Source organism: Elephantulus edwardii, unplaced genomic scaffold (genome assembly GCF_000299155.1).
Source record: "Elephantulus edwardii isolate Elephantulus edwardi_28Jun2011 unplaced genomic scaffold, EleEdw1.0 scaffold00151, whole genome shotgun sequence".
NCBI classification, from domain to species: Eukaryota; Metazoa; Chordata; class Mammalia; order Macroscelidea; family Macroscelididae; genus Elephantulus; species Elephantulus edwardii.
In genome coordinates, this window is record NW_006399901.1 from 6,081,518 (window position 1) to 6,092,356 (window position 10,839).

Genomic DNA, 10,839 nt, shown 5'->3' on the forward strand with positions numbered 1-10,839 from the left:
ATAATGTACTGTCGAGTCAGAACTGACTCTCCAGTGGGTTTTCAGTGGCTGTGAATGAGACCGGGAAGAGATTGCCCATATCTCCCCCTTGGAATGGTTAAAGAGATGGAAAGAAATCTCCCCGTTTCTCCCGCCCATTATCTAGGCTGTGGCTTGCTGCTTTGCATGCTGTTGCAGGCAGCCTCACTTCTCCAGAGAGAGCTGTCCAGCCCTATCCCTAAAGTGCATCGTTCCTCATAACAAGTTCTCTCTGAAAAGCAGTTGAGAAGCTTTTCCCCCCCGTCAATCTGGCATGTTTCACAGTCACAGGGCGGAGAGCCCCGTGTAGGGGGTTCCTGACGGGCTGCATCTGCCCCCCCTGCAGGACGGCTACGAGCAGCTTCGGCAGCTCTCCCAGCATGCCATGAAGGGCGTGATCCGCGTGAAGTTCGTCAACGACCTCGGGGTAGACGAGGCAGGCATTGACCAGGACGGGGTCTTTAAAGAGTTCCTGGAAGAGATCATCAAGAGGGTGTTCGACCCAGCACTCAATCTGTTCAAGGTACTGAAGGAGCAGGGTGGACAGTGGCCAGCCTCGAGATGAGAGGCAAGATGCTAACAGGCAAGGTGCCTAACCCCTCCCTGCCCTTCTCTCCCCCAGACAACCAGTGGGGACGAGCGGCTGTACCCTTCGCCCACCTCCTACATCCATGAGAATTACCTGCAGCTTTTCGAGTTTGTGGGCAAGATGCTGGGAAAAGCTGTGTACGAGGTAGGCCACTGAGGGACACTTAACTAAAAGGAACAACAAAATGATGAAAGGATCATTTAGGTGATGGGAGCCAAATCGTGTAGATTTCATTGTTTAGGTACAGAGGCGCAGAGGGCATTGGGACAGAAAGCCTAGGCACGTCCACCCGTCCACTTTTTGGCCCTCTCAGCAGTCCTGCAATGGGACTGCTGTTCCGGAGAACGAGGAAACCGGGGCTCAGAGAAATTACCACCCCAGGTCTCATCTAGTTAAGCCTTGGCTGCATTCAGACCCCAGGCGGCTCAGCTGAGTCTGCGCTTGGTCCAGGTCCTCAGAGACCAGAAGTTTTGGAGTTGATGTCATTTTTTGTTCTCTTTAAGCCACACGTTTCACAAGGCACCAGAGTGCCGGGGGATTGGCCTGCAAGCTCACACCGCCCTTGGCACGTGGCTTGTGGCAGCCGGGTGAGGTTAGCTCACTGGGTGTGTGCTGTAAGGCCCCTGTTCCATTATCAGTCAAGTGGAACCAATTCTGTTGAGTTGTCATACGTGGTAAGTGAGGTCACATGTACGAAAACCTCCCACTGTCCTGGCACCTGGTCGCCTGGTGGGTTCCAGCTGCCGAACTCTTGGTTAATAGACTATACTTACCCCACTGCACCCCCCCCAAACAATACTTAGTGCCATTGAGTCACTTCTGATTCATGCAGCCCTCCTTGAGACTGTGCCCTTTTCCAGGAGCAGACCACCCATCTTCCTCCCACGGAGCACCTGGTGGATTCAGACTGCTGGCCACACTATGCCACCAGACTCCTTTACCAGAGCATAGGCCCTGCGTTCCCCATAAATTAAAATAAATAAAATAAAATAAATCAACCATAATGTTGATTATAAGAGTCGAGTCAACAGCTGAGGTGCTTTGGATTGGGCCCCAAGTAAGAAGTCGCACGTGTTTGTGCACCTGGCCCTTTGTGACAGGGTCCAGATCTCTGGAGTCCACACACACCTCTCCATCCTCGACGCTGCTTTGATGCAGGCTGTTGGCAGCTCCCCTTCCTCCTGCATCGGCTTTTCAGCTGCATCCCAGCCTCCGTTCACCCTCCCTCCTACCTCACTCCCTGTGGGAAATGTGAACCCACTACTCCCCCCCTCAGAGCCCTCAGGCTGGAATCCAGGCTCTCGTGAGGCCGACAAGGCCCTGCCTGCCTCCCTGGCCGCCTCACTGACCTCAGACTTGCTGGCCTGACTGGCCTGTCCCTGTGGCCTCGACGTGTCCTGCTCCTGCAGTTCTACTGGACAGTCTCTGCGCATGCCCATTACACCATGGGCTGGGCAGGCTCAGGTGCTGTGCTCAAACATCACCCACGGTGACTGAATCCCTCTCTGCTCACCTGGTGCTGAGGAGTAGTGTTGTCAACCCAAAGGCACCCAGTTTGAATCCACTTGCTGCTCCACAAGAGGAGAAAAGGTCATCTCCCATGTGATTTTTACTGCCTTTAAAAATCTGCTAGAGAGTCAGCTGTGAGTCTGTTCCAACTCAACAACAATAGTCCCGAGAAACTAGGAGTGGGCCCCCCCAAACTGGGCCTGCAGGCCTGGGTCTGGTCTTGGAGCTCCAGAACCCACGCCCTTCACCACCCCACTGTCCTGTCCCCAGGGGACACTTAGTTGTGAGTTCAATCATCAGGAGAGATTGTCCTTCAAACTGAAAACAGCTGCCATGGCCTGGAACTGCCGTTGCACCTTCAGGTGCCGCCTCTGCAGCCTGGACCTCCCAGGTCAGGTGACAGAGATGGCGCCCCAGATGGTGGCATCACAAGGCTATGGTTTCCCTCCCAGGGAATCGTGGTGGACGTGCCCTTTGCCTCCTTCTTCCTGAGCCAACTGCTCGGCCACCACCATAGCGTCTTCTACAGCTCCGTGGATGAGCTGCCGTCTCTGGACTCAGAGTTCTATAAGAACCTCACCTCCATCAAGGTCAGTGGGCAAGGCAGGCCTCAAGGTGGGGGAGGTGACAGTTCTGTAAGGATATAGCAACCATCGGCCTCGGCATGTCCTCTTCTCTGTTGCCCCAGCGCTATGACGGAGACATCGCTGACCTGGGCCTGACGCTGTCGTACGATGAAGATGTGATGGGGCAGGTAGGCCTCGTCTCCTCTCCCTTCCCTCCACTGCTTGCGAGAGATGCATTCCTTCCCCAAAGACTCTCCTCCACCTTGCACCTCATTTCTTCCTGGGTGACCTGGCCTTTCCCCGCTCGTCCCCCCAGGGAGCTCCTTGCAAAGGCCCAGTGTCTGAGGGTGCTGCCTGGTGGAAGCCCTAATTCCCCTTTGTGCTTCTCGTTACCATGGTGGGGATTAGGTTGGCACAAATTTGGGGAATTAGGACTTGCAGAGGGACAAGAAGCCCCCCGAGAAGTGCTGCTCACAGAACCCTGACATTTGCAAGCTCATCACCCAGAGCAGAGCAGGAACAAGAGAGCCTGAGAAGCCGTTCTCCCAGAATGCCCCTGTCAGCCTGTCCCCCTGGTGTCCTCGCTCCCTCAGCCGTGTCCCAGCGGAGGGACCTCAGATGAACTTGCCAGTGCAGAGCCAGCTTCCAGTGACCTATGTCCCCTTGGTGCGGGTCACTCCCGGAGCCACAGTGTCCTCATCTCACTGTTGGGTGTCCGACTTGGAGCCCTGCTCCCCCGTCTGAGGGACTGTGGAGCCCAGGTACAGGGATGTTGAGAGCCCTCGAGACAAACCCTGGTTTGGTGATGTCTCACTTTCAGGTCTCCCAGCTCCTTTATCCACAGGCTCTTTCAGAGAAAGAAAATCGAGCTCTCAGAGGGCCCCTCCCTGAATAATTTCATATACAAGACTTCTTGAGAAATACGTGGCTGGATGCCTCCCAGGGACCCTTCCAGCTGGCAGACCTTCAGCTTGCCTCCATCTTGACCGCCCTGGGATGGGCTGTTTTCCCTTTCCCTGTCTTTAGAGCTGCAGTGTATTACCAGAACTCATGTGAAATTGACGTTAAATGTATGCTTCCTTTTACTCGTTTTTCATCTTTTTTATGTGGCTGGGTTTGTGGCTGTCAGACTCTGCTGCACCACATGCTGTAAGCATGCTCTCTCTCTTTTTCTTCTTCTTCTTCTTTTGTTTTAAAACTATATGTAACAACCCAACTTGCATTTCAACACATTCTTTGATTTTTAGGTCAAACCCCTCCCCCCCCATCCTCTTTGCCCACAGAACTCTCTTGTAGTGGAAAGCAGTTGGCATTATAGAGCATTTCTGTGAATCTTCAGTCAGATCTTGACCTTTCTTCCTGATGGACATTTTAGGGAGGAAATACTCAAGTCGGCGGTTCATAGGGTCGCTATGAGTCATATTCCGACGGCACCTAACAACAACATCATCAGAATATTGCAAGTTCTCAGTGAGAATTCAGCCGTAAGAACATAACAGGCATAAATGAAAATCCCTTGGAGTGCCAGTGCCCTGTTCATATGCTGCTCCTGTCCTTCTAGATGACTCCCCTCAGGGCATGTGTATAGTTTCTTTTTCCCCCAAGTAGTACCACAAAGTACATACTGTAACACAGTTCTTAACACTTTCCCCACCGTCTCTGTTAGCAGCCTTACAGTGCTCCAGTGCGGTGGAGGTTTATCATTGTCAGGTGAGGTAAGTCGAATGCTACTCCTAGCAACCCTGTGGCCAGCAGGTCTGAACCGTGTGCCATCTCACCATCTCACACACGTAAGCCCGTTACAGCAGTCACTGTGTCAGGCCAGAGCCCATTGAAGGGCGTCCTGTCTTTCGCCAGTCCTCCACCTTTCCAAACATCGTGTCCCTGTCCAAGGAATATCCTCTCCTAGCAGCATGCCCAAAGTGTGTGAGACAAGGCTTCACTGTCCTTTGTGCCATCCAGTGTGGGGATGTCTGAAACCCCTTTCCTCATCCTACTCTAGGAAGCTGTGGTGGCCTAGTGGTAAGAAGCTACACTGCTATCACAAACGTATGAGGTTCAAATCTACCAGCTACTTTGTGGAAGAAGGAAGAGCAATCTTCCAAACAGTTTATTGCCTCTGAAAAAACCCACTGGAGGGTCAGCTGTGAACTGGTTCCGACTCAACAGCACACAGCAACAACAACCTAATAGAAACATTCGTACTTCCCTTTAGTGAGAGCCGATAGCCTTCACACACATGTCTGAACAAGGATCCTGAGAGGAGAAGCTTTCACTGTTGTCTGCCTTGTGATCTTTAAACCTGACTTTTGTGGAGAGCGTGTGCATTCTGTCATTCTGGGGGCTGTTTGTCTGTGTCAGGCTCCCTGGTCTGTGGGAACCATCTCTGTTTTCCCCCCATTAGCTGTCTCTGTATAATTTACTCCCCTTCTTCTCCAGCTTGTTTGCCACGAACTGGTTCCTGGAGGGAAGACCATTCCTGTTACAAATGAAAATAAGTGAGTACAGCAATTAGATTTTTAAGGTCACCATTTGTGACGACTCTACTCTGGTTCTTGGGGCTTCCGTGGGAGATTTATTAAGACGGATTGAAGTCAAAAGAGACCATAAATATCATAATGGAATTTTCCAGCTAGAGCTCATAGGCCGAAATTGCATTAAATACGATTTGCAAAAGAAGAATTGACGATTTTTTTCTTGACGATAGCACTTCGAAGGTCAGAGGCAACTCGGTCTCCTGAGGCATTTAACGATGGCTCTGAATGGAACTGGCTGGGCACGCTATCCCCTAGCCTAGGGGGCATTGCTGGCCTGAAGACCGCCTGGAGGAGTGGGTGGTGGGGAGGCGCAGGCCAGGTGCTTCGACACGGGCATGGAGGAGACTCTGAGGCCTGGCAGCTGTCGCCACAGATAACAGGCTTTCAGGAACCTGTTTAAACGTCACCCTTTTCCAGTTCTAGAGTCAACACCCTTCAATGCACTGTCCGCTAAGCCCTCTTCTTACCTGATTAACATGGCTGAGCCCAGCAGAGGAGTAGGTACAGGCCTTTTTCTCACTCTATCTGTCTGCCTGCCTTCCGGCCCAGCTAAGCACTTGAACTGTCACCTGAGCATCACCCTTTAATGGCAAGTGAGAAATCAGTACCACCAGGGAAGTCGTTTGAGCCAGCCATGCTTGCAGCCTGCTGTCCTCAAGCACCGTGGTCCCTCCAGGCCCAGCAGCCCAGTCCGTCTGCATTCGTGGGAGTCTTACATTCTTAGACAAGAATAGTCAGGAGAGATGCTGTTCTCACTATGTTGGAAATGTGTAGGCCTTGTCCCTTGGCCTGGTCATGTGTTTGAAAACCTAGAAGGTTCAAAGGGACAGGGATCATACACTGTTGTCAGAGTTATTGTTTTGTTGCTAGGTGCCATCTCACTGACTTGTAACAACGCTGTGCAGAGCAGAACAGCACCCTGCCGATCCTGTGCCGTCCTCACAATCTCTGTTACCCTCATGCCCGTGTTATGGTCCCTGTGTCAGTCCATCTCATTGAGGTTCCTCCCCCTTTCCATGGGTCCTCTGCTTTTCCAAGCACAATGATCCTTCTCCGGGGCCTGGCTCCTCCTGAAAACAGGCCTGAAGAATGCGAGGGCTGAATCTTACCTGCATCAGGGCATAGTATGAGCCCTGGTCCTGCCCCAGTACAACCTGTGGCCGCTCTGAGCCCATTCGTGAGCCCGTGCCAGGGATTCCCCAAGAGGTGGCACATGTAGAATGCTATCTGTGATGTCTGGCTCGCTTGGAGTGGCTAGTAAATGGGTTTACTACTACCAGGTCTATGACATGTCACAGAGCCTGCCACTCCCAGAGAGGCCAGGTCTCAGCAGACGTTCTGATCAGAGGTGGTGGCAGGAGCTGTGTGTGTGTAACAGCTGCTGGAGGTAGGCCAGCGTAGGCTGTGTTCCCGGATGAAATGCCTCTTCTACCTTGACATGTACCTGTGAAAACTCCATTAACGCAAAAGCGTGTATGTTCTTAGCATGAACCTTCAGTATAATGGCGGGGCTTTCTGGTGTGGTGACACACCATGCCCTCTCTAAGGCTGATACCTGGCCTCAGGCTTCCTGGATGTTAAAAGGAAAAACCCTTAGCACCCTTGCTCACTCTTGGTAAAAAGCAATGACAATGAAATGATGACAGAAGAAAAATTGAGTTTTAATGTGGGAGAAGAGTACTGAATGTCCCACAACTGCCAGAAGAACAAATAGATAGTCTTGGGGGAACTGTAGCCAGCGCGCTTCTTGGAGGCGGGGATGGCAAAGCTTCATCTCACATACTTTGGGTATGTTTCTAAAAGAGGTTATTCCTTGGAGTGGGACATCATGCTTGGAAAGGTGGAGAGTCCGCGCAAAGAGAGAAAGACCCTCGACGAGATAGATTGACGTTGTGGCTGCAGCAGTGGGCTCAAGGAAGTCAGATGAGGAGGGAGTCGGACTTGATGGCACCTAACAACAACACCTGCTTCAAAGAGTGAATGAAAAGAACAGTGATAACAGAACCCATATGTATGTGCCACACCTTTGCTGCTAGAAGATGTAATAATTAAAGAACAATTAGGATTTTCTTCAGGGTCTGTGGCTTGAGTCTAAGCTTTGTGCTTGCGTACACCTCTACTTTGAGTTGCAATACGTGAGCATTGTAACCAGTCTGGACTCAGTTCTTCCAGGTCTGAGTCAACGGTTTGCTAAGCAAAAAAAGTGCTGGCAAGACCATAGAAGTGTATTTAACCTGTTCAGAAGACCTGTGTTATACACACGCTGATAGTTCCATTGTGTTCAGAAAAACAGACTCTAAAGACCCTCTGCCTGGAAGGGTCACACGTGGGCCCCCACCTCTCAGCTGAGCTTAAACATGTTGCACAGAGCTGCCTTTTCCTGGCTGCACACTGTTAGTCTTGACAAGATTTAAACTGAGGTTGCCACTCAGAATGGTTTCTCTCCACTTGAAGGGTGCCAAGGGGCCTGAGCTATATATGAATTGCCCTGTGTCAGAAAGGGTGAAATTTGAGGAAATGTCAAAGTACACTTTGCAGTCTGTCACATGGAGAAGCCCGTCTTGATCCTGGGCATAGTGGAGTCTCTGTGATGTCACGGGGACTGGGGGATGCCCTGGGATGCACACAGTGTTGCTGATGTTGTCATGGTTCTGGTGAAGTGCCCTGGGACTGGTTTGGGGTCTTCTCATGGGTCCTCTTTCCTCTCACTGAGCACCACTCTACCCAGCTCATTCCTGCTGTTCTCTCGGCCTCGATGGCAACAGGATCAGCTACATCCACCTGATGGCACATTTCCGGATGCACACTCAGATCAAAAACCAGACAGCCGCCCTCATCAGCGGCTTCCGCTCCATCATCAAGCCCGAGTGGATCCGGATGTTCTCCACGCCCGAACTGCAGCGACTCATCTCGGGGGACAATGCCGAGATCGATCTGGAAGACTTGAAGTAAGAGGCAGGCTGGGAGTGGGAAGTGGAGGAGATTCTCTGATCTCCTGGATAGCCAGCTGCTTCCCTGTGCTGGATTCTTTTGGGGCGATTTTTTCAGAAGCACATCTTCCCTTCTATACCTCTTCCCACTCCCCCTTGGGGGGAAAAAAAAATCTAACCACTTTATTGAGAAATGGCAGCAAGTGGGGGCTACTAAGCCCCTAGAGCTCTGGTGGCCTAGTGGTAAGGAGCTGCACTGCCAACTCAAAGGCATGCTGTTCGAACCCACCAGCTGCTCTGTGGGGGAAAAGATGGGCAGTCTCCTCCCATGTGGTTTTCAGCCTTTGAAAACCTACTGTGTGTGGGTTGGATCTGACTCAACAGTACAAAACAACAGCGGGGCCCTGGAAGCATCCAGCCCCATGAGTAGTTTCTGCTCTCGAACTCTCCAGCCAGACATGCCGGAGTTATTCAAGTGTGGGGCATGTGACTTGAAAGAGAAGGTGGTGGTAGTGGGGCCTGCTGGTCTAAACTGGCCCCATTGTCTGGTCACCTGCAGGAAGCACACAGTGTACTATGGCGGGTTTCACGGAAGTCACAGAGTCATCATCTGGCTGTGGGATATCCTGGGCTCGGACTTCACACCAGAGGAGAGAGCCATGTTTTTGAAGGTATTTTCATTGCTCACTGCGCCCTGTGTATGAGGACATGTGTGCGTGCATGCATGCCTGTGGAGATACATCCAGAAACCTCAGTGCCAGTGGTGAGAATGTAGTGTATCTTAGTCCCCCCAGGAAAGATGGGAACTTTGTCCCCGATGGTGGGCTGGGGACACTTCTCTGTCACGTGGCAGTGACAGAAGGGGGAGAGAACCATGGAGCACAGCGCTCCATCCAGGGCCCACTCTGTCCCAGCTGAGCCCACCTTGTGTTGCAGTTTGTGACCAGCTGCTCCAGGCCCCCATTGCTGGGCTTCGCCTACCTCAAGCCTCCTTTCTCCATCCGCTGTGTAGAAGTCTCGGATGATCAGGTACCACTCCTGGGGACAAGGCAGCCTCTCAGCCAATGTTCTCTGACCACTTCTTGGTGGGTGGGTGTCTGTGGCGTCCACCATGTTGGGCCTTCACCCAGTCTACATCCCAGCAAGGGAGAGCCAGCCGCCCTCAGCAGATCCCACTGACTGGGGAAGGTAGGCCCAATGTCCAAATGCCCTTTTTCTTAACCTCCTCTAGGAGGTGCTGTTACTCTGCCCAGGGCTCCAGATGTTAGAGGGAAGAAACAAGGGCTCAGGTGTCAGGGGAAGTTGTGCATGCAACCTCCTCTATCCGCTGGCAGTGCTGCATCCTGGGAAAGTCCAGGTCTTCGTCTGTAAAAGGAGCATGGGCAGCTTAGGAGCTGTCACTCTCTGTTACCTGCTTAACTCACAGGGGCTCTCAGCAAACAGCTGCCCTTGTAACTGTGTCCTGTCTCTCCATGAAAAGCCAATGCCTTCTGGGTATAGCGCCTTCCACAGTGTCACAGAGGCCCTGTGGTAACATGAGACTGTCCTCAGCATCCTCACTTAGGAGGGGAAAGCAGGAGGGAGATAGAGGCTGTGCTCAGAACTGTTAGCTGTATAATGTATTTTTCTCTTCAAGCTAGGAATTTTGAACATTTCTTCATGTGTTTGTTCACTATCTGAATGTCTTCTTTGGTAAAGTGTCTGTTCATATCCTGGGCTGATTTTGTGATTGGGTTGTTTATCTTGTTGTGGTGTGTATAATGTATTTTCACACTCTCTTGGCCTTTAAGAATCATTTAACCTGCAATCAGCTCCTGAGCAGAAGAGCTACTTCAGAAAGCTCACTGGGGACAGGGTTCAAGTCGCAGGTGGGGTCTGGTGCTGAGAAGGCAGGTGTGCAGCTCGTAGAGCCAATGGTCCTGAGATTGCAGGCTGACCCTGGACTCAGTGTGGTGCACCCACTCTGCACCTCCCCACCCCCCAGGGACCAGCCAGATGCCCCAACCCTGCGTGCTGTGTGCTTGCAGGACACTGGGGACACTCTGGGTAGCGTCCTCCGAGGCTTCTTCACCATCCGCAAGCGCGAGCCAGGGGGCCGCCTGCCCACCTCATCCACCTGCTTCAATCTGCTCAAGCTGCCCAACTACAGCAAGAAGAGCGTCCTGCGGGAGAAGCTGCGCTACGCCATCAGCATGAACACGGGCTTCGAGCTGTCCTAGGAGCCGCCCACCCTGTCCACCGCCTCCAGGACTCCAGGGCCCTCTGGAGCACAGCCTGTGGGCCAGGAGACATGCCCCGGGCCCTCTCTATAGCCATGAGCCGCCCCTGCAGCCTGGAGACTTTGAGACATACACAACAACCAGATACAGTACTCCCCCGGCGGTACTGGGGAGCACGGCGTGTGGGAAATAAACCCAGATTCTGCCCACGCTGGTCCTTTCCTCCTGGCTTCCCGGGCCAGAGCCCAGGTCCTGGGGAGCACAGAGGGGCTTCTCTTAGTGAGGATGTGGCCTTCTGGTGACTGTTTCTTTGCTTAACGTGGTGAATGAGCTGTGCACAAAAAAGTCCTGGTACACACCCCACCCCAGCCCCCAGGATCCAGAACCATGGGCCTGAATGCACAAAGCCCACTACTCAGAAGAAGCGCCTTCCGTTTCCGAAGCTGTTTTACTCAGGTAAGGCCTAGCCAA

General features: G+C 52.4%; 1 protein-coding gene across 1 annotated transcript in view; it reads left to right on the forward strand.

Moving 5' to 3' along the window:
• Nucleotides 1-10,368, forward strand: part of UBE3B (ubiquitin protein ligase E3B) — a 58,800-nt gene extending 48,432 nt beyond the window's left edge. The window contains exons 18-26 of the mRNA XM_006894834.1: nt 365-541; nt 641-751; nt 2,569-2,706; nt 2,805-2,870; nt 5,122-5,180; nt 7,985-8,167; nt 8,709-8,820; nt 9,086-9,178; nt 10,177-10,368. Of these exons, the coding sequence (XP_006894896.1) occupies nt 365-541; nt 641-751; nt 2,569-2,706; nt 2,805-2,870; nt 5,122-5,180; nt 7,985-8,167; nt 8,709-8,820; nt 9,086-9,178; nt 10,177-10,368 (1,131 nt within the window). The remainder of the gene's footprint in view (nt 1-364; nt 542-640; nt 752-2,568; nt 2,707-2,804; nt 2,871-5,121; nt 5,181-7,984; nt 8,168-8,708; nt 8,821-9,085; nt 9,179-10,176) is intronic.
• Nucleotides 10,369-10,839: the final 471 nt, after the last annotated feature.